At 44.0% G+C, this 23,443-nt stretch overlaps 1 protein-coding gene across 7 annotated transcripts in view; it reads left to right on the forward strand.

Moving 5' to 3' along the window:
* The window catches only part of sulf2a (sulfatase 2a), a 45,325-nt gene that overhangs the window by 19,738 nt on the left and 2,144 nt on the right, over nt 1-23,443 (forward strand). For 3 of the 7 annotated variants that reach the window (XM_067588181.1, XM_067588187.1, XM_067588182.1), the window contains 19 exons: nt 1,122-1,190; nt 15,125-15,398; nt 16,149-16,388; nt 16,474-16,625; nt 16,985-17,154; nt 18,733-18,883; nt 19,182-19,357; nt 19,536-19,664; nt 19,959-20,015; nt 20,142-20,271; nt 20,726-20,933; nt 21,358-21,640; nt 21,741-21,837; nt 21,953-22,047; nt 22,134-22,193; nt 22,282-22,448; nt 22,590-22,732; nt 22,922-23,030; nt 23,122-23,155. In XM_067588181.1, the coding sequence (XP_067444282.1) occupies nt 15,200-15,398; nt 16,149-16,388; nt 16,474-16,625; nt 16,985-17,154; nt 18,733-18,883; nt 19,182-19,357; nt 19,536-19,664; nt 19,959-20,015; nt 20,142-20,271; nt 20,726-20,933; nt 21,358-21,640; nt 21,741-21,837; nt 21,953-22,047; nt 22,134-22,193; nt 22,282-22,448; nt 22,590-22,732; nt 22,922-23,030; nt 23,122-23,155 (2,600 nt within the window). In that variant the 5' untranslated portion in view covers nt 1,122-1,190; nt 15,125-15,199. The remainder of the gene's footprint in view (nt 1-1,121; nt 1,191-15,124; nt 15,399-16,148; nt 16,389-16,473; nt 16,626-16,984; nt 17,155-18,732; nt 18,884-19,181; nt 19,358-19,535; nt 19,665-19,958; nt 20,016-20,141; nt 20,272-20,725; nt 20,934-21,357; nt 21,641-21,740; nt 21,838-21,952; nt 22,048-22,133; nt 22,194-22,281; nt 22,449-22,589; nt 22,733-22,921; nt 23,031-23,121; nt 23,156-23,443) is intronic. The other 4 variants (XM_067588185.1, XM_067588188.1, XM_067588184.1 and 1 more) reach the window with 2 other exon arrangements.

The raw sequence follows: 23,443 nt of genomic DNA on the forward strand, positions 1-23,443 counted from the left end.
TGATGCCCATGAGTGGCTGGCAGAGCTGGCGCGGGCAGAGAGCAGCTGGAGTCAGAGACGTGCCTTGGCAGCGAGATACATGTGGGCTCATACGGTCCTCCAGCGTATTCTTAGCCTTGCAGCACATACCAAACGGGTGCATGCGTGTGTGCATCACCACGTTTTTGTGTGCAAAGCATCTCGCTAAAGACTATGTATGAAATATGAGCAGCTCCATCAGTAGAGAGAGATTAAGGCCAAGATTTCACAGTTATTATGGAGACGTAAAAGTTGGTTTGGCTCTCGACTCTGATGTTTACATGTCGGACACTGACACCTGTCCAATCAGAACATGGATCAGACGGCTCCACTCCTGTCAACATGTCTTCACAGGCAGACACAGAATGAGGCCTTGTAGCTTACAAGATCACAACTAGAGGCAGTTGGAGACGTGGAGACAATGGTAGACGGCAGCTTGATGGAAAGCCGTGTGAAAACAGCTATTTTTCTGTACCTCAACTTCTTTTGACACCTAGTTTAAAGCAGTGTAAGGATTTACTTGTCTGCCTGACTGAATGTGAGCATAGTATTGCAAACAGAAACTGATGATTATCACTATCACTAAAAATGTCCTGGAGTGTGAGCTGTAATTATATTAAAAACGAGACACTTTTTACTCTATTTCTGGCACAGGTCTAATTAAACTACCTCCTGAACTATCGCCTGCTTCCTCCGGCGTCACATCAGTCAAATATAGATTTTATGTTGAGTGAGTACTTCCAGATACGTGCGATTACAAACCGTGTGGACTGACATGCCGTATGTGGTTGTTTACTCTCAGTATGGCACAGTTCGTCAGTGTTCTCGTCTAAAACAGATGTGTCACCGTCCTCGGGGTATGTGTGAGGGAGGAGTGGTGACTGGGAGTGGCATCTGGACCCAGAATGGCTTATGGTAGCTGTTAAAGGAGGACAGAGACAATACAGGCCAGAGTCTAACAGCTATAAACTAGTATGCACACAAGATTCAGACATTTACAAAGGATTTGAAAAACAAGCTGGAATGGCATAGAGATACTGTAGCCTGGCTCTGTTTGAGCTTTGGAAGTATTCATCCATTCTGGACTTTGTGTTTGCTTGCAGAACTTGGCAGTCAGAGGCTGATTACTGTGGGCAAGGAGGACATCAGATACAGCTTGTTTAGAGAGGAAGGTAAGGCTGTTCACCTCTTACTCTTACCGTGTCAAAGTGAAATCTCGTTTCTCCCTCTCACACACATATTTGACCCGCACGTGTGCAGGTTTTCCTTTGTTGCTACAGCTTCTGTAGGGTTCTGTATTCATTTTGCATTTTTACACACAGATGTGGGTCAGTGCGTGCAAGAACATGTCTTCATGTTTCATCATTAAAGTATAATCACAGTACCTAACTGTGTGATGTCTGCCACCGGCCTATCATTCATCAGTTTTTAGCTATCTATAAACCAATCTGGGTATCATTCCCTGCCTCACAGCGGAAATAAGTCAAGTTCAGATTATTGTTCCTTTTACCATGGATTCTACAGTCGTTGGAGTAAACAAACAACACAGCAGGCTAATGTTAACATCAACACTTAATTTACTGAGGGGGATAGATCTGTCACCTCCAGAGGCAACTCATGCGTCACGGTACTCTAAAAAACACATCACCTCATTTTCTACCAGTGATTAGTATTTCATTCTGCACAAACAAGAGAGAGTGGTTATTGTTGGTCCCACTGAGATGGAATCCATGATCAAAGAGCTGTGGGTGTTGCAGATGCGTTGTGGCCACAGCAGATGCCCCCTCTGTGGCCATCAGTCCATATGGTAATTATGAAGAGAAGGGAAAAGAGAGTGAAATGAAAGATGCAGAGAGTGAGAGAGAGAGAGAGAGAGGTGAAGCTGAGGGAAATAGTCGTGAGAATTAATGAGCAAACTACAAAGCTCAGAATTATTAAACCAATAGCTGAAAAATCGCTTTCACCCCCTGTGGCTCTGGGCTGTAAACCAGCTTCATGTCTTTACTAAACAAGCAACGATTACATCGGCCATGTTTTATGCTTTAAGTCAGTATTTGAACTCCATTTTGGAGTTTTAAAAATTGATTTTTTTTTGTGATAACATAGTTTTAAACAGGCAATCAATCTGCATGATCTAGACACATCACCACTGCAGTGTCCTTTAGCACCGGCATGCTTGTGCTGATGTGATCAGAGTCATCCTGTGTGAACAGTTGGGCAGCAGAAGAAGAAGCAGCACTCAGAACATGTGGGCATATTATGTGCACAGCTGTGCACAGCTGACTCATAATCACTTGCAAAAACATCAGTATGTGCGACTATAATCAGCTCTCCTTTTTGATTAACAAACGACTCACTACAAATGGCTCTTAAAATAGCTCCGATAGTTTACTGTTTTGTTTGTGGAAAAAATATGCCTGACTCCATAACTTTTCTTGACGGAGCATTTGAGGGAGTTGAACTATGATTTTCCTTCATGTCTCATTGACACTAGCAAGAGCAGACAGGTGAATGATGTGCCTTTGGTAAGCTATTCTGTTTGAGGACTGATCTCCACTTCAAAACCCCAGCGTGAGGACAGCATTCACCTCTCTCTTTCTTCCTCCTCTTCTTGCTGGCAGAGGGGGCCTTCGGCAGTGCAGGATAAAAACCAAAAGTCTTCAAGAGAAAATCTTCAAAGGCGCAGTTCATCTGGCGAGTGAAGACCTCATCAATTCATTTTCTTCTCTAAAACCACTGTCCCTTCCAAAGAGCTCTGGTTGTTTACGAGCAGAGTTATGTGATATTTCTCCTCCATTCCTTGCAGCTGGTTGCGTAAGGTGCTTTTGATATCTTGCGACTGACGAAGGGATATTTTCCCTTAACACTTTGAGGGATTAGCCTGTTGTTGATGGCAATTTCTCACATCCTTCCTGGGATATGTGATGCACATTGTGGGGCTCTGGGAGCATTTCCCTGACCCTCATTTTCCACATCAGCAAGATGGGAACTGCCAGCTTGCTTCCGTGCCCCAGCCTGCCTTCTGCCCACTGATTAAAAGTCAAATATTAAAGTGCTCTGTTGTGAGCTCGGCCTAATTGATTCTTTCCGCCGGGTGCACACAGAATGGGCTGACAGCAGGCGATACCAGGCTTTGTCAACATCGGGCATGCTGCCTGACGCTCAGGACGGCACCCCAATAAAGCCCCCTGTGAGTGTGCCAACCTGCGGCGCCACACACAGAGAGGCCGCTCAGCACTCTGGCCAAGCTTTATAGTAACAACACAGAAGCAGCTCATTCTTTTTCAGTGTGTCAGCTCCCATCGGCTGGCTGGGAAGTCGGCTCTCTATTTGTAAGGAAGTGGCTGGCTGTGAAGACAGCGTGTGTGTATGTGTGTGTGTGTGTGTGTGGGCATCTCTACACTTGAAAAAAAAATATCTCTGCTGCCCACTTGCATAACCACTCAGCTAACTTAAGCTATCTGGGGCGATGGCGCTGAAAGGTTTCATCTGAAATCCACAGAAGGCCCTGTTCTCCCGTCCCCAGCTTTCCTACTGTTAAGATAATTGCTTTAATAGCTTTTAATCACAGACATGTTTAACAAGGAGCTTACCAAACACAGGATGACAAGTGTCACATCAAGTATATCATCACTGCCCACCCTGTGAAAAATGCAGGACAGCTGGTGGAGATTCTGGTCAAAGCCTTGTATCTTTTGCTTGTAGTGTTTTACTCTCTCTTAACTATGATGTTGGGATAATTAATTGAATCTCTACAGCAGTAAACAGTGTCCCTCTGTCCTCCAGTGCATCCCTATTCCTCTCTTGTCTGCTTACTCTGAGAATTTACAGGCCATTTTATGTGTGTCTTGAATTTCTTTTTAATGCTTTCCTGCTTCACACGTAGGATCCTGGTGTTATATGATGTTCATTAAGCGCAGACATTCATCCACGACGCTTTTCTCATGAATCTGATTGACCTTTTCGCTCAAGTGCGATCCACAGTAAAAGGTTATAGGCACCTATTAATCCCCACGTGGTTGAAAAACTGGGTATATCTCCTGTCCTGTCTGATGCTTTATGTTCCATCTGAGCTGATGGGTGGGTGATAGGAGGGTTTGAAGGTGTGTGGGGGTGAAGGTCAGAGAGCTGGCCGACGGTGCGGTAATTGCTCTATTAGCGAAGTGGGGCCGCGCTCTACGCTCTGACACAGCACTAATTACAACACAAGAGTGATGAACTTGATCAAAGCATGGCTAATTCATGTTTAATAGACAAAGAGAGGGAGACAATAAAGAGAGAAGGCGACAGAGAGGAGGAGCACATATATGCAGAGAACATTTTGAGGAGGACATCATCACAACGTGTGGCTTTTACTTGCAAATCTACTGCATTTTTTTTCACATCACCATCGGCAGCATAGTCATGGAATGGTCTTCCCACTGCTTCACCAGTAAAGGCCACTGAAAAATGATCACAGTGTCCTCTCCCCTGAGAACTGAGCTGGGGTTTCATTTCTACCTCCATCCTGTTACTCCCCTGCCATAGATCCCGGAGGGATGGGGGGGGGGGATCCAGAGGCTTAGTGGGGGTCATGATCACAACCACGGGAGGGCGACAGTTGGCTGCCTCTCTGACAGCAGCCTAATGGAGGGCTAATAGGAGAGAGTTGAGTCCCAGAGACCACCACTGTGACCTTGACATGAGCCTGTGGAGGGAGGCAGGTGGAGAAGAGGAGGAGGAGGAGGAGGAGGAGGAGGAGGGAGAGAAAGGTGAAGTACTATAATAGACGCTGACAGGCAGGCAGTTTAAATATCTTTCTCTCCTTTTTCTGTCTGACTTTGCTTACTATTGTAGTTAATGACTCCATGAGCAGCTCCCATAGAGGACATTTTGCTTTCTCTCTCCTCTGTGTGTGTGTGTGTGTGTGTGTGTGTGTGTGTGTGTGTGTGTGTGTGTGTGTGTGTGTGTGGGTGTTGGCATGCATCAGAATAAAATGTTAAATGTTGTTTTGATTTTTCTTTTAAAGTGTTACTTTCCTCACAGCAGATATCTTTACTGAGGAAATTGCCTCAAGTATTTTTTCTGTGTAAGTGCTGATAAAGTATTCTGTTTTGGGGAATAATTATTGCGATTACAGCAACTTGATATTTTTATTACTACAACTAAAACTAAAAGACCTTTTTTTATTTTAGAAGCAGATTTCAGATTTCAATTATTTTCCTTCAAAATGTATTTCCAGTAGTGTTTTAAACTGGATGACTGGCTACAGATCGAGTCCCTTAATAGTTACATATTGTGTTAGCTGTTGCTGATGCTCCATCACACCCCAGTGAGTGAGTGTGTTTGTAACAAAAGCAAATATTTTCGCCAGTGAAAATCTATTAAGAGTTTGGAGTTTATAAAGTTTGCCTACGTCCAGTCAAGCAGCTCTCTCTCATCACATATTGACTGGAATAATAAAATAATAATAAAACAATAAAATAAAACATATTAATTTACAGCACAAGCAGCCATTACTGTGTTGAGGTCAATCGATTGTGAAAATCCCCTAAAGCATAGTATAGTTATTTGTGTTCAATTTAGATATGAATATTTAACATTAACATTCATTAATACATCTTTAGTGTTCCTGCATTTGAGAGTTTACACGTGGCAGCATGTGTGTGGTTGTGTGCGTATGTACTGAGGGCATGAGAGTGTAAATCTGCCTCCTCTGATACTGATAAGAGGGAGGTCAAGCCTGCAGGGACAGCCAATAAGCATCATCCACAGTAAAGGGAGAGCCACTACCGCCTGATCAATCTGAGCACTCATTAAAAGGCTGCCAAGCCCTTTGCAACCCGATACAATATCAATACCGTAGCACCACAGAGAGACCTCCAGAGCTGTTAGGCAAGCCGCTGGCAGCTTAACTGTCATTACCGTGAAGGCAACATGCCAGAGACCCCCTTTGTGGGCCACTTAGGCTCCCCCCATGGTCCCAAACACAGGTCAGGACAGACAGATGGGCTGTCTGGGCAGCTGTCCCAGGGACGGGACAGAGAGAGATGGATACCGACCTGTAGAGGAGGAGACAGCCTGTGCTCTCTCACAATACGGAGGGATGATGTGGGATGTGTGTGTTCACTGCTTGCAGTTACATACACTGCTGCGGTTTCACCCGAGGCTTGTTTGTTTGCCGTGGATATTTTCTGTGTCGGTCGTTTACCGTGGATGATTACAAGGACCACATGTTTGTGTTTAAACTCAGCAAAAGACAAAGAGTTCGGTTCAGAAAACACACTCACTGAACTCTGAAGGTGTTGTTACAGATTGAAAAAAATCTGCCCAGGGTTTTGGCATATAGCCCAAGATTCCTGCTGGGAAAACCACAAGCACTGAATAGCACTCTGTGGCGATTTCTGAGTAGAGCAAATGGGGGGAATATAAGTGGCCATACATAGAAAGCTTCTGTAATTCAGATCATTGTGCCGAGGTCTCCCCTCTGTGCTCCAGTCTTAACCCCCTGTGTGGTTCCGATAGGGGAGGGAGGGATCAGTGTGTGCGTCTCTAAACCCCCAGTAATCCCCCGACAAAAGGGCCCGGAGAAAGCCAGCTAGCGAAGGTGGGGGGTTAGGACAGAGAATGGGAGGAGTGACGAAGTAAAGAAGTGGTCGTTGCCTCTCCAACCCCCAAGGGTATGCTTAACACCAGATAAGATGATGCTCACAGCACCCACAGACCCCCGCCACCCCGCGGTAAAACATCCCTCTGCTGTGTAGGGCCTCCTTGAGTAGTCAAGAACCATTATTTATCAGTCCAGTGAAAGAATTGCAAGTCTATAGAAGTGATCACTTCTGCAGTAGCTGAGCTGTAACTTCCAGCCAGTGTATTGATTTATTTGGGCTGTCTGTAATTTATTCAGTGGGCGGGCAGCAGTTGTTTACTGAAAGTTGAAACCGATATTGTCTGTAAACATCATTAAGTCAGGGCCATTAGGAGCAGTCCCCACTGCAGGTGCTAATTTGATGATGGGAGAAAAATGGCATGTAATTAAAACACAACAAATGACAGCTTAAAACCTATGAGTCCTGTGGAACGTGATCTAATTTTACCAAGATGTGCACGGCATATAAACTAGAGGCAGGCAGCATTGTTTAGAGAGATAATTGCATTACCCCAAGCAGATAAATATCAGCGTGCATCCCAATAACGCTCCTCTCATCAGGCTTTTTTAGTGTTACACAGTTTTTAAACAGATCATCTCTTATGCTCTGTTTGATTTCTCATTGGTGCTGCAGTCATGCAACGTTATGCGGTCTCATTGAGGTAGTTATGTCAGAGGAACAATGGGCCCCGTCTGTAATCCATTTAGCTGAGATGTGACACACTGTAGGGGGGCTTTGCCTCTGGTCAATAAGTGCCAATAAGAAACAGCCATCACTCAGTGGGCTGCCCTGTCCACCAGCTTGCTCACTTGTTTCAGCTGTCAACCCCTGTGTCAAAGGAGCTGGCGATTGTGCCGGTCTCTCGGACGCACCACAAATGGCTTTCCCATACAAACCTCAATAGGACAGGAAAGGCAAGGACACTAGCAGACTGCAAAGCAGGCGCATTTCCCTTCGACATCTGAATAAACCCATCTGAAGTGAAAACAGCTACGTATTTACAAAACACCATTGACAGTTGCTCATTCTCTCAGCCTTAAACCCCTGGAGGTGGGGCTGTGGGGGGGTTGAACCCAAGTCAGGCACAATCGGGGCTCTGTTTGTGTTTTCTCTAACACCTCCGTGTTCTCTTTGGGCTCTCATGGAGCGTACTGCAGGGGTGCAGAGGAGGAGGGGTAAATGCCGTGACCCCGCTGTGGACCCTGCCTGAAGCCCCCAACCCCCCCCCCCCAAAAAAAAAAAAAACCTGCAGACCACCACGCTAGCCCTACATGCCACACAGTTGCTGCTGGAAACGGAGAGCAATTGCAAAAAGTGGATGCGCGTGAGCGAAAATGAAAACCAGTGTCTTAAAAGGTGAAGACTGAATTCCGTCACCAAACATCCTCGCCACAGCAGGTCGTGATGTTGTTATTTGTGGTGTGGCTGCAATCCAAACTCATTATGAGCAATATCTTCACTGAGTTAGTCTGTTAAACCTGGAAGAGACAAAAAGGCATACAGTAGCTATGTGATGTCCCTCTAGTGCTGCCGGGGCCGACCAGTTTTTGAACAGTACAATTCTGTTCATTTCCTACAGATTCAGAGATAATTAGACTAACTGTTGTTATGCCTTTTATGTCCCCTTGTTGGAGAGAGAAGTTTGAAGTCTGATTCGCAGAGTGTGGGTGTGTTTGTGTGTCTGTCTGTCTCAGCCTACGTGTGCGTGTGTGTGTGTATGGTGTACATTTATAGTCAACAGAGCAGACCCAGGGAGTCTGTCAGAGCTCTTTGTTCTCCAGCGAGAACACATCATGACTGGGCCTTTTGTCTGAACTGACACCATCATACAGTCTCTTTCTCCCTCCCCCCCCTCCCTCTCTCTCTCCCTCTATGTTTGTCTCTCTTCCTCACCCTCTTATTTTTTCCAGCAAACTATTCACCCAGCATCCCATCACTCTCTCTTCTCTCTCGTGTTGAAACCATTTAAAAGATAATGGGCCCTGTGGATTACCGAATTGCAGAGATGGGGATGGTGCTCCCGGCACACATGCATGGTTTTTTTTTTTGTTTTGTGTTTTTTTTCTGTATCTGGGCGTGGACCAAGCTCTCCTCCAAAGTATAACGTGACTACCAGAACATGACTTCTGAGGACAGTTTCTCAGCGTGTGTTTGTGTTTGTTTGCATTTATAATTTATCAGTTTGTTACCCTACTTCCATGTATGTTCACTTATATATTACTTCATGCATATTATTTGCGTCACACTATGTGGCCATAAGTATATGGACGCCCAAATATTACACCCATATACAATTGTTGAACATGCCATTCCAAAACCATGGACATTATAGTAACATATAGTGCAACAGCCTCCACTCTTCTGGGAAGGCTGCCAGATTTTGGAACCTGTCTGCAGAGATTTTCTCCCATTCATTAAATTCAGAGCATTACTGAGGATGTTGGGTGTTGGGCAATGAGGCCTGGCTCGCAGTCGGTGTTTCAATTCATCCCAAAGGACTCTGTGCAGGCCGCTGAAGTTCATCCAAAACAAACTGTGAAAATAATTTCTTTATGGACCTGGCTTTGTGCGCGGGGCATTGTCACGTCACTTAACTTTTGCCACAAAGCACAAAGCATGTTATTGTCTAAAATATCTTTGTATGCTGTAGATTTTCACTCGCTTGGAAATAAGGGCGTTGCTCAAATCATGAAAAACAGCCCCAGGACAAAGCTGTCTACACACATTTGGCCACATTTTGTGGATTAACTAAACCTACTGTAGGTAGGTGTACCCATAATGTCTTTCTATCACTATTGGAAGTAAAAACATAAACAAATGAATGTATGATAAGTCACTGTGTGTGTGCATGTGTGTGTGTGTGTGTGTGTGTATGTGCTTTCCAGCCCGAACACATCGCAGCTTCACCTCATCTCTCAGGGCAACAGCCTCACTGCAGGATTAATGATGTGTTAAGTACTAAAATTACTCTCATTCATATTTCACTGTCTGAACAGCACATTCCACATGGTATTAAAGGTTAGAGAAGAATATGATGTATAAACAAGGACAAAAGACACTCACACACATACACAAGTGAAGAGGCAAACGGTTTCACAGTAACTGCAGAGAGAAATATTTCACACTTGAGTCTCCTCATCGCAGCAGAAATCTCATTTTCTCACTTTTAAAGTCTAACCACTGCTCTTTTGTGTCTGCGTATTCAAACAGAAAATTGCTGTGCAGGTTCTGACTGTCATCTTAAAATGTCTGCCGAGTGCCGAGCTTATCGGAACCTGAGGGAAATCTAAATTAAATCTTCCCGGTGAATGGGATCAGCCTCCGCATTATCTCTTGTCATTCTCAACTATTAAAGTTAGTTATTAGGAAGTAAAGGCACATTTGTCAAAAGAATGTGCAGGCGCTATTTTAAACCAAAGAGCAGCTGGAGAGTTATTGAATACGATTTCAGGGTTATCAGCCGGGGACTGAGAATTTGGACGGACCACACTGACCTATTAAAGGAGCCATTGTTTTAGATGTCATCAAGCCAACATTAATAATTGATAAGCCTTGGTTTAGAGGTCATTGGTTGAGAAGATCATGTGGGATTCAGCTGTACTATCAGGATGCTTTAAAGCACCTGTCGTGACGAGGACCAAAGCAGAAATGTTCTTACAGCACAGAGAGAAATAAACGGGTGGGGGTTGAGATAGCTGATGGGCATACAAAGTGTTTGACACCAGAAAACGGTTCACACTGGTTTTAGCCATGATGGTTTTAGTTGCCTGCCTTAACAATACTATTATAATAGTTTATTTGACCAAAATCCTTACCCAAACCTTAACCATGTAGTTTTAACTGCATAAAATGCTCATATGGGTCATTTTGTCGTTTAGATATGAGGTAGACGAGCCTGCTTGAATACAGTGATGTTACTGCTGTGTGTAGTGGAGCAGAGATTTGGAAGCAGAGAATGATAGATGAAGGATGGCGACAAACCATGGCTTCTTATTATCATGAAAAAAGCATTCCTTACTGTATTGAGCATTGCAAACCCCTCCTTCCGCTAACACATACTCACGCGCACACAAACACGCATGCACACACACATAAACTTCTCCTAGAGAAAGTTACTCTCACATAGACGCATGCCGTTGCAGAATTTGCATCTGAATGCAACTTTTGTTGGTAAATTCAAGGTTCCTTAGAGATTTTGCACATTCTGTTCAGAGCTAGGCAGGCCAATGGGAACACACATTAGCAAAGCCCTGCCAGCCTCAATTATGACCAAAGGGATTGGCTTGATAGTGTTGCAGCGGGTCACATTCAGCCAAGATGTGTCTATTTAAACCTTCCTGGCCTTTATGTTTACCAGCACTAGAATACAGTGGAGTGAACATTCCTGTGTAGGCAACAATGTAGAGGTTTTTTGGAGGTTCTCTGCTACCACATCCTGTTTTTCTCTGTCCTATTTTATTTTATTTTTTTATGGATGCCTTAGTCTGTGAATCTAGTTTCCATGTTTTGGAAGAATCCATCTGCAGTGGAAGTGCTCGGGCTTTGTTCTCTCCTGATTGTATGCCTAGAGGTTCTTTCTCGTTCTCACACTTTCTCTATCTTTTTCTCTCCATCTCTCTCAGTCTCAGAACATGCGCGATAGAAATTTCCAGGAGTCTGGCTTCCAGCTTGTGGGCTTTTACCTCCATATTTCATATGCATTATGAGGCACAGCTGATTAAATTGCAAGTGTACGCCATGACTCGTCCCCCTTCAATATGTAATAAATGTCTGATTTTTCCTTGGTTTTCTCATATTTTGTCTGTGTTTCGTGCCTTCTCAGGGGGCTGCAGATTGGATGAATCAGACTTTATGCCTGTTTCAAAGCCCAAGGTGTTTTATTTATAGGGAAAAAGTACATTAACGCCTCTGCAGAGCCTTTGGAAGATTTATCAAGCACTCTCAAAGCTTCTTCACTGCCTTGCTTGAGCTGTAAAACTTGGAGTACAGATGTGTGTGTGTGTGTGTGTGTGTGTGTGTGTGTGTGTGTGTGTGTTGTTGGACAATGTAACACATCTGTCTGTCTGTCGACGTGGTGTGTGTTTTCATCCCTCCACTCTCGCCACCGTCTTACCATCATGCCCATGCTGTGACATGGCCAGCTCTGTTGTCACGGCATTTATAATTCAGACTTATCAATAAAAGATGGACGGCATTAAGTTTTTATCTGGTGATGCAGTGCTGCTGTCTCGCTGAGCCTCTTTACAAGCAAATGACTGAAGAGCAAAACTTTCCTTCTCTGTTCTGACTTCCAGGCATCACTTGGCATTAGTATAACCTTAGACGATCCTTGTTCCTCAAACACGCTTTTAGAAGCTTATTCCCTCTGATCTCATATTCAGCTCTCTCTGGCTCACTCACCAGCCCTCCCCCTCTAAGCCCCCAGCTTTTAATGAGTTTTGCTGAGAGTTATATTTACTCATGTTGTCTTGTGCTTTTGTCTAAATGGCAAAAATTCCTCTTTCATTCTTGTCTTATCGGGCTGAATCAGCATTGTCGTTTCGCAGTTCACTTAGTGCAAAGAGCTGATGTGGGCACAGCTCTGTCAGGGAAAACGAGCTCTAAATCATCCCAGTTTACAGAAACAACATGGCTTGCCTTGCATTATGAATGTGTGCTAACCATCACATTGGTCATGTTGTTGGAGATTGAGAATAGCTAAGTCGCTGCTGTTTTTTTTGTTGTTTTTTTTTAACGGTCGTCCATCTTTGTTTTTCCACATATCTTCAAGGTATAATGGCTTCTGTCTGTTTGGACGTTATGGCTTCCTCTGCTTTCTTCTTTGCGTTTTCATGTAGCATCTGCCACCCGGAGAGATAAACAATAGGGGTAGATAAAAGAGAGCAAACTGGAAAGAAAGGACTGTATGTGTCAGTTAGAGCTGATAAAAGCCTGGAAATCCAATTAGTCCTCAGTATCAGGGGGAAGGAGGAGGCCTCATGGGAGTCACGTCAGGAAATATCCACCACCGTAGCATGCCAATAACATAGCACTGACATACTCGGCTATTGATAGATCAGCATTTAAATTAGGCTGGATGTTTTCCTGTAAATCAAGCCTATATTTGGTTCTCTTCCCTTACAGGTTTTGCCCACATCAGCTTTTTGAACAGATAAACAACTATCAAAGGGAAGCACTGTACCTTCCACACCACAAACCACTCTAAAAGAGGAGCCAGTGGCGGAGGATCATCTTAATTTGAGCACACTGAATCTATTCTTTATTCACTATAGATGTCCTTGAATCCATTTTGGTGACGGGGTATTCACTGCTGGCTGCAGACAGAGCCAGTTAAGCGAGGATCTTTCTGTCACCAGGTTTTTATTTCTCGTGGATTTCCTTCTTGCTGGTGTCTTGTTTTCATCCCATGCCAGAAATGAAAGAGGGACGCAGTCAGGGAGAGAGAGAGGGAGCAGGAGAAAGGAGCAAGGACAATTTCAAACAGCACACCGCCCTGGGTCAGAGCTCATGTGTTCCTCCGGGGAAGAGCCACATGCCCTGGGAGTAGGAAACCAGAGCAAACACAGCTGCTGTTGTACACATTTTATGTGTGTGTGTGTGTGTGCATATACCTTCACATACACATCATGGTGAGTATGTGTATGTGCATTTTGTGCAAAGCAAGACCATGCAGGAGGGATGGAGGACATGTGTGGGTGTTTGTGCGATGGGGAAGACCTTAACGAGCAAAATCTGGACAACAGCTTAGAACAGAAAGGAACAGGGAGCTTTGTGTTAGACAGAGGAGCTCTCCCACATTCAGCTCACACTCACTTCATCTGCTGTGTCTAAAGATTCACAGGAAGAAGGTTCCTCAGTTACTGGTGGTGGAGGTGAAGATTAGCTCCCATCTGTAATCATCTCTTCCCGTAAAAATACACTTCAGATTATTCTTTTTTTATGCGTGCATCCAGGCACTTTTGTGTACCTCTTCATTGTTTCCCTGCTTATTCCCATGTCGAACTGTATTCCAGTCAGGTTGTTGTTAAGGAGGAGCTGCAGTCCCAGCACAGGGACATTGCCGTTATGTTGTTGTTATTGTCTTCATCTTCAAACAGGGATTGTTCTGGCCACATACTCCTCGCGGACTCACAAACACAGACATGCACACACATGCTCAAACGCCCTCCTCTTTCTGACTGTGGCACATCTCAGTGGGCACGTTGATGCTGCCGCTGCTGCTTGTAAACTGGGTTTATGATTATGGTCACTGTGGTGTGTGTCTGCTCTGATTATGTCTCATGATAAAATAAGCACATTAGTTCAGCTCTTCTCCTCAGATATTCAGTTAATAATAAATTTATGACAGCTCAATGAAGGATGTGTGGAATGAAATTGTTTTTATTTTATTTAGCTTACCTTTATTTCTACATCTATCAATACAAATCATTTTATTTAATGTTAATGTTTAATGGATGTTGTTTCAAAATGACGCTCTCTGCAATGTAACACATCTAAAAAATGTGGTGAACATGAGTTAACAATAGATACTGTGTGTGCATTAATAACACTGATCTTGTTTGTACTGCTTTGCTTGCTTTTTGTAAGATTCTCCATAAAAAGATAATTGTTCCTGGGCTTCATAGTAACTATAGATATAGCGCTGATGAAGTATAGATAGGCAGGTAACTACTACTGCGATTATAACCAACAGTTGCCATGGTTAACTCAGAGGAGATATACTGTTAATGAGGAAGAGTCATTAGAGAGCTAATAGGATTGTAGTGTACAGTAATTTTGGCGAACTGCACGTAGAGATTAATTAAGAAAAAGCTCAACAGGTCAACACGTGCTTGACTTTTAATTGTTATGTTAAATTCACAGAGGGAGAGCAGAATTAGTAATTTTCTGCAAATTTAGAGGTTTGCTTTTATTGACCTTGGTGATATCGCCACATTACAGTCTCATTTTTGCATGTACTTCAGTATTAGTCAGTTCCACGGTTCTGTTGATTTGGTATAAATGTTTTCTGAATCTTTAGAGCTGGAGTCTTCATCTCTCTTTACACCATCACCCTGATCATTGACCCCTGTCTTCATTTTCCTCCTCTCATCCCCACTTCTTCTGTCTCTCTCCTTCACCTCTGCTCCCCACCCCTCCCCACATCCCCACATCCCTCATATCAACCCTAACCCTCTCATGGGGAGGTGAGGCCTGAGCTGGCCCCGGGCCCAGGCCCATTAGCCTCAGCCTGGCAGCCATGTGCTCATCACCAGAGATCATTACACCCAACCAATGACACCACTCTAATGCATCATTAATGATTGATTAACGAGCTGAGCTCAGCCCAAACGGGTGCATTTGTACGGAAGAGCACCCTGTAATGGCTGTGCAATGCCTGCATCTGCTATTTTTCACTGTGTGTTTCTGTGTGTCCATGTGTGTGTGTGTGTGTGTATTTTATGCCTATCAGTCTCCCTCTGTGTCTTGTCGTTCAGGCTGAGTGTGGGAGCTGCAGACTCCGTGTTACTGCGTGAAACGAGGGACTGAGGAGGTGACTGCAGGGTAGCGTGATGGCAGGGCGGGGGCTCTCCGCCCCTCTCCCGCTTCTTCTGCTCTTTCTTGTCCTGTTGGGAGTCCTTCCTGTGGCCCAGGGCTCAGGCTACCTGTCTGGATATCGACTGAGGTCTCGTCTGCAGAGGGACCGCCACATCCGCAATATCCGACCCAACATCATCCTCATCCTCACTGATGATCAGGATATAGAGCTGGGTAAGACATTTCGCTCCATTATTCCTTTGTTTGTGCATCTATCTCTGTCTGTTTGCTTTCTGTCCATCGCCCATGGGTATGGTTATTCTGTCCATGTGTATCCAACAGCATCAGCAAGGGAAAGTCAACCTAATCCTGCCTCTTGGAACCATAACAACTGGCCCACTCAAAGTCATTTGCTCCCCTTGCCAACTCCTCCATCGCTGGCATGAAATGAGGGCAGCCTATGGCTTCCATTGTCTGGGTGCCAAACCCTGGCCATCTCCCTACCCGCTTAAGTCCTTTAGCGGCGTATTGGACTGGAGTGGCTGCATAATGGCCTCGGTGACATCCTTTGTCCTCCTCTGATCGCTAGTGAGAAGAGTCCTATTGAAAAGCAGGAATTTATGGTCAAGCATCTGTTTCCCCAAACAATCACCATCAGCTTGAAAAGCTTTTAGTACACAGGAATCCAAATGGGTTACACTTTACGAAAAAGATTTATTCCCTTATTTACTCCCCCCCGCTTCTTCTTTTCTCTCCTTGGCCGTAATGTTTTTTGCTTTTACCCTCTCGTGCCCTATATTTATATTTTTCACCCTTTCTGTTTTCCTCGATCTCTCCCTCTCTTTTTTCTTCTCCAACTGCTTTATATCCTCCTGCGTCCCTTTCATTTCAATCCTGGGCCTTTGAATCTCCTCTCACCCTCCTATCCCTGTGTACTGCCCCCTCCCTCCACCGTCCTCTCTCTCTCCCACTGTTCTCTCCCAGGCTCAATGCAGGCCATGAACAAAACTCGGCACATCATGGAGAAGGGCGGCACACATTTCTCCAACGCTTTCTCTACCACACCCATGTGCTGCCCGTCCCGGTCCTCCATCCTTACAGGGAAGTACGTGCACAACCACCACACCTACACCAACAATGAAAACTGCTCCTCGCCCTCGTGGCAGGCTCACCACGAGCCGCACACCTTCGCTGTGCACCTCAACAACTCCGGCTACAGGACAGGTGAGCAACTCAAAAACAGTACTTTCACAGATGAATCAGAGCTTGAGGAATAGAATTAATATGCTGTTTGCTGTTCGTCCCTCAGCCTTTTTTGGAAAGTATCTGAATGAGTACAACGGCTCCTATGTGCCTCCTGGCTGGAAGGAATGGGTAGCCCTGGTGAAGAATTCACGCTTCTACAACTACACCCTCTGCCGGAATGGAGTACGAGAGAAACACAGCAGCGACTACTCAAAGGTGTTTATACACACACCTTCCCTCAGAATATTTACCTGTATGAAAATAAAAGTCAAACAAAATATTATTTAGATTTCTTTGAGAGATGTAATTATATCTACTTTTTGAGCCTTAGATCCTTATCCATGATGACTAAATAGGAAATAATTTTTTTTTTTTACTTGTACGATTTTTAAGAGGAAACTCAAGGTTCAAATGGTTAAACAGTACATAATATCCGTCATAGGTCATTATTTAGGGCTTGGGAATATTTTTTGACTCACACCAGGTGAGCATAGTACTGAAGTCTTTGACATCTGCTCCTTCACTCCCTCTGTTACTGACTACTCACTAATGAACAATGTCTTCTCGCTCCACAGGATTACCTGACGGACATCATTACCAACGACAGCATCAACTACTTCCGTATGTCCAAGCGGATGTACCCTCACCGCCCTGTCATGATGGTCCTGAGCCACGTGGCCCCACATGGTCCAGAAGACTCTGCCCCGCAGTACAGCACTGCTTTCCCCAACGCATCACAGCACATGTAAGGACACGAGCAGGCGTCTAACTGCTAACACCCGTCTGATTAACCAAAATGTGAACCCTTAAATTGTTGAAGGTTTTAGGATATTATATGATAATAAACTCGCCTGCATGAATAAGTAAATACTGTGTTTCAGTCAGACTGGGATTACCCGTTTGATGTGAACTGATTTGGTTTATGTGGGACGAGGCTGACAAGCACAAGGGTAAATTTTTACATTTTCACATCCACAGCTATTTACTTGCGTGTGAGTCATCCACACATTCAGACTCCCTTTCGTTTGACCCAGAATGACACAAATTCCATAATCTCAGCTCGATCTTATCTTCCTCTGCCTGCAGTATGCTGTTGGCAGCTGAGCCCTCTCCGCGCACAGCCAGTGTTTCGCTCCAGTTTATTTGGCTCATGTGTTGCTCACATTAGTGTTACCACCGTAATGAGCCTTGCTAATTTGTACCATTTTGTCAGCAATGATCAAAGAGAGGCATGAATGATGTATATTTAATGCATAGGTAATGATTTGTGCGCGTGCATGCACACACTCACACACTTGCAGAGCATCTCAGCCTTTGTCTTCCTGACCCTCCGTGCTCCTGACTGGCTGTCTAGTGCTTCTGGCTAATAGCAGACCTGCTATTGGCCTTTAGAGACAGATCCAAAGTCAGTAATGAGACTGCAGTTTCTGCCTCCTTCCTTCAACCCTCCACACCATCCCTCCCGCTTCATCTAATCCCTCCAGCATCATTAACATGTGCCACGCAGGCTTTATGCACAGAATATTCTTGAAATTCAGCCCCAGTGTCTTTGTACAAACTTTTAATTGCTCTTTCTCCATAAATTTGCTCTCCCTCGGGTGATGTTTTCAGAGAGCGCCTTCTCTGGCTATTTTTCTCACTCCATCTCCCTCCGTCCTTATCAACCACATGAAGAGAGAGAAGCACTAAAAGTACTATACTCCTCTGGTGATAAACCTTATCACCTTGGCACCTTGCAGACACATCTTCACACTACATTACGGTTGCCATTGTGGACCAGGCTATGAGACACTAGCCCTCTTTAAAAGTGAAATCGATCCACTTTAAACGTTAAAAATATTTTCTTCTAGGATCTCATTAACGATTTAGCAGTTTATTCTCAAATAATTAAAGTTCCATATGGCTTGGAGTAAAATATTGATCAAACTGTGCTCACTGTGTACGAGCCTATTGATTGCAGTGCTTTGCATTTTACATGGTTTATGTAACCTCTAGTTTAGCATTGCATAAACAGTTTGCTGGCTACTTTAGAAAGAAAAGAATAGGACACATCAGCAGACACAGGCAGAGGATATTGCTGTGGATGCACAATGTAGCTGTACACACATTGGTACATTTTCTATAATCCAATTTACAGCTATAGAATATAGAAACTGCACATATAGAGATGGAAAAAACAACTGGATGTAAATGTATGGCGAGTCCTGTGCTATTTTCTCCTTTTAAGATATAAAAGAAGCAACAAAAATGAAACATTATGTACATCACATCTGTTTTTTTGGCTGTTTACTTTAATGTTTTTTCTGTCATCTACTTCTTACAGAACCCCCAGCTACAACTACGCTCCTAACCCGGACAAACACTGGATCCTACGCTACACAGGACCAATGAAGCCCGTCCACATGCAGTTCACTAACATGCTGCAGCGCAGGAGGATGCAGACCCTGCTGTCTGTGGATGACAGTATGGAGAAGGTAAGCGGACAAGCCGACAGATAGATAAATGCTTAAGCACAGAAACACACACATACACACTTAAACACAAAGCTACCACACACACACACACACACACACACACATTTCATCTGACATTCTCAAGTCCTGAGAGATCTGTGCTTGTTCTGACTGGGACTGTGTAATGTATTCACTGACACACTTGGTAAATTGTTCAATCCCGTTTTCCTTGAAACTGGCACAGGAGACTTGAGCTATCAAATGTGAAGTATAACTCTTTTACACTGTGTGAGTGTTCAATGAATTATATCCTCCATAGTTGTACAACATGTTGGTGGAGACAGGTGAACTGGACAACACCTACCTCATTTACACCTCAGACCACGGCTACCACATCGGCCAGTTTGGTCTGGTGAAGGGCAAATCGATGCCTTACGAGTTTGATATCCGTGTTCCTTTCTACATACGAGGACCAAATGTGGAGCAAGGGGCCATGTAAGTGACTCAGACTGTTATCTTTATGTGTCTGTTAAGCATTCAACATTCAGATACCTACACGCTTTTTAATATTCCAGGAACAAATACATGCTCTCGAGTTCATTTTGCATCATTTTTTGTAGCAAACTCTTCTAAATTAAATTAAATATATCTCTTTACTTTTGTTATCCTGCAGTAATCCTCATCTAGTGTTGAACATTGACTTGGCACCGACTCTGCTGGACATGGCCGGCGTTGATGTCCCAGCAGAAATGGATGGCAAGTCTATCCTCAAGCTTCTGGACACAGACAGGCCAGTCAACAGGTTAGCATAATTAATTGTTTGTCTCAGTATCTTGGCACTCGTTAGACAATTCAGCAATGGCATTTTTAAATGTTGCAGATTAGATGACTATGCCTCACAAAGTCATTTGTGTCTTTGTTATTGGTGTTGTCCCAGACATAATGAAATCTACAGTCTAAATATAAATGTGTAACACCATTTTCTTCTCAGTGCTGTAAAAGCATGGCATTTGAAAACGGAGTGTATGCTTGTTCAGTGCAAATATCACAATGTGCTCTGACAGGATTTTTCTTTTTCTTTTTATTCATTTTCCAGGTTCCAGTTAAACAGGAAGGGTAAAACATGGAGAGATTCTTTCCTGGTGGAGAGAGGGTAGGTTTTATCAATTGACCTTTCTGACATGTTTTCATTCTAGGCAATGTTTTCTGGTGACATCAGTCTCCTTGTCTTTACTTAGTTGAAACAACCTTCATGTCAGTCTTTTTCCTGTTCTTTCAGGAAGCCTCCACACAAGAGAGCCGACGGGAAGGAAATGGCGCAGGAGGAGAACTTCCTGCCGAAATATCAGCGAGTGAAGGACCTGTGCCAGAAGGCAGAGTACCAGACTTCCTGCCAGCAGCCAGGACAGGTACCTGACCTGCAGGAGCTGAGAGGGAGAGATAATTAAAGTTTCAGGAGAGTATACGTGGATTGTAGCTCATGCAGGGTGATAATTTGCAATCTGGTTGACAGCTTACTGAGTATAATATGCAATCACTGAATTCACTGGATTCTTTTTGACATCAAAGTCTCTTTTTTTAATTTTTCAAAATGAAATGTGCTGAATATGACACATGCTCATGTCTGTGTGTGTGTGTGTTTAAAGAACCCTCTGATTTGTTAAAAAAAATCTGAATGAGAGACTCATCTCATAAAAATATTTTAATACTGTTGGTCTGGAATATTTCTTGCATTTAAAGGCGTCTACAGAGCACCGTTAGAGGTCTAAATTTGAGCATAACACCAAAAAGAACTTGTTAAATGTTTTTGGCATTAAAATGATAAGACCCACCATCATTATATTTCCCTCTGGCTTGTTCCAGAAGTGGCAGTGTGTGGAGGACCCGACTGGCAAGCTGAGGCTGTATAAGTGCAAGGGCATGGCCAGTCTCTATGCCCCACGTATGCAGGCTCTGATGGCCAGCGGTGGCTCCCAGCTGTCTCTCACATCCAACTCCGACAGCTGTAACTGCAGGGATGTGGGCTTGAAAACATCAGTCCTGAAGCGAAAGAGGCTGCTCACCAAGAAGAGTAAGTTCCTCTTGTCACTCACATGCACCAGTGTTCTGCTAGTTATTAATAGATCTGATTTTGTTCAAACAGACACTTGTGCTTAACTTCGAAATGCCCTTGCAGTGGCCTACAAAGCCTTTGCAAAACAGGGCCATTAATCTCCAGCTAAAATAACCAGCTTTTGAAGTATTCATGAGAAGAGAAGGATGTGTCTGTGCTGCCATCAAGTGGTAGACCAGAGTAGACAAGAGAGCCTTTAATCATTGAGCCTTGAAAGTAACAAATATAAAAGCTTGTGAATTATTCATGGAACATGATACCAATTGTATGGAACGTTGATTCATATCATCAATACTTTTTTCTGTCGACTTCACTTGCCTACATCTTCATAGATCCTGATCTCCAGTATCAAAAACAGATCCCTCTTTCTCGTCTTACTCAGATTCCTCTGTCTCGTCTTATTCAGAGATGAAATCCAGTAAGACTGTGTCTAGGAAGCGCTGGGCCCGCTCGGTGTCATTTGAGCTGGATGGAGACCTGTACGCTGTGGACCTGGAGGAGGGCTACCAGCCCCTGGGCTCCAGGAACAGCAGCTGGGCCAAAGACAGGAAGAGAGGAGTGGGGAACGAGGAAGACAATGACGAGTTCAGTGGCATGGAAGCCACAGCCAAACCCACCATCAGTAACATGCTTACACCACCTGCTGCTCTCAAGGTCACCTACAGGTGTGTGTATGTACATCTGGCTGCATTGATATACAATGTTTATGCAGATAAAAGAGAGAAATAATAATTTAGATGGTATATGCATTTTTCTTTCCTGCAGGTGCTCCATTCTTATGAATGACACAGTAAAGTGTGATGGAGGCCTCTACAAATCTCTTCAAGCATGGAAAGACCACAAACTGCACATTGAGCATGAGGTATTGCTGTACTTTCATCCTTGTTAAACATAGCGCATAAGACTCATTTCACAGGTCGTCGGTAGCTTATGGTGTGTAACTCAGCCTTGTGTGTTCTTGTTCCTGCTGTGTTTAGATTGAAACCTTGCAAACCAAAATCAAGAACCTGCGTGAGGTCAAAGGTCACCTAAAAAAGGTGCGGCCAGAGGAATGTCAGTGTGACACTCCCAGGTGAGAATTTGTCAGTCTGTCCCTACCAATCTTTATCTGCATAAAGATCTAATTACATATTTGACAGTTGTTTCTTGTCTTTACAGCTATCTGCTTAAGAATAAAGAGATTTTCAGGCTCAATGCTGGACGCATGCACTCACTCAGGTAAAAGTTAACATTTTTATACTGTGAATATATTATTTTTATTTCCTCTCACAGTCTTACAGTATTAAGTGTTTTTTGTTCTTATCAGAATGCCATCAAAGCAGAAGAGTCAGTGGCTGCAGAAGGAGCAGAAGCGCAGAAAGAAACTGCGTAAATTCCTCAAAAGGCTCCAGAACAACGACACCTGCAGCATGCCGGGCCTCACCTGCTTCACCCATGATAACCATCACTGGCAGACTGCCCCCTTCTGGACAAGTGAGGAATAACTTTTGAAGAATAACGTGGTGTAACATGTCCTCATTTGTGACTCTATTTTCCTAAGCAGACATGATGAAAACAATATTTTGGAACACTATTGTTTTCCACTCCTATCCCTCACCCCCCTCCCTTCCTCAGTGGGTCCATTCTGTGCATGCACCAGTGCCAACAACAACACCTACTGGTGCCTGAGGACCATCAATGACACACACAACTTCCTGTTCTGTGAATTTGCTACCGGTTTCCTGGAGTATTTTGACCTCAACACTGACCCATACCAGGTATTTCATTTGTACAGACACACATATAATGGCGGATATATAAATAACTTTCTAAAGTGATCCCACAACATGTTTCATAGTACATTCCTGTATGCACAGAGGGTACAGATTTTCCTGTCAAGTTTCCCAAGTAAATCCACTTTGTTTGGCAGAGCCCTCGTTGACATTTTGTCCTTATTATTCCTGCAGCTGATAAATGCTGTCAGCAGCCTCGACCGCAATGCTCTGAATTCAATGCATCAACAGCTCATGGACTTACGAGGCTGCAAGGGACATAAGCAATGCAACCCGGAGAAGGGTGAGTAAAAAGCCCCGGAGGCAAACATGATTGATTATAGTGTCTCCAGTCATTTCAGCCTGAGACTAATGTTACCTCCACTTCCTTTCAGGAGGAAAAGAGCGAAACTACTTCAGTGAATACAGGTATTTTCTTCTTCCTCTTACAGTTAATTACTTTTACAAACACCGCAGATGGAATTCATGTTACATTATGAACTCAGGGAGGCTGCAGCCTCCCTAGTGTTTCTTTGGTTATGTTTCTGCTCGTTGCAATTCATCTGGGGAGTCGAGGAAATAAAATACAGTGATGTTGTGCTGAAATTGAACCTCTTCAAACTGCCACGGTTCCTTACTGTTGTGATCAAAGACTTTTTAGCATGCAGAAGCAGCAGCCAGTGAAGGCCAAAATACAAGCCTGCTTTTCAGCTTCTG

This window comes from Thunnus thynnus, chromosome 4 (genome assembly GCF_963924715.1).
Source record: "Thunnus thynnus chromosome 4, fThuThy2.1, whole genome shotgun sequence".
Taxonomy (NCBI): Eukaryota; Metazoa; Chordata; class Actinopteri; order Scombriformes; family Scombridae; genus Thunnus; species Thunnus thynnus.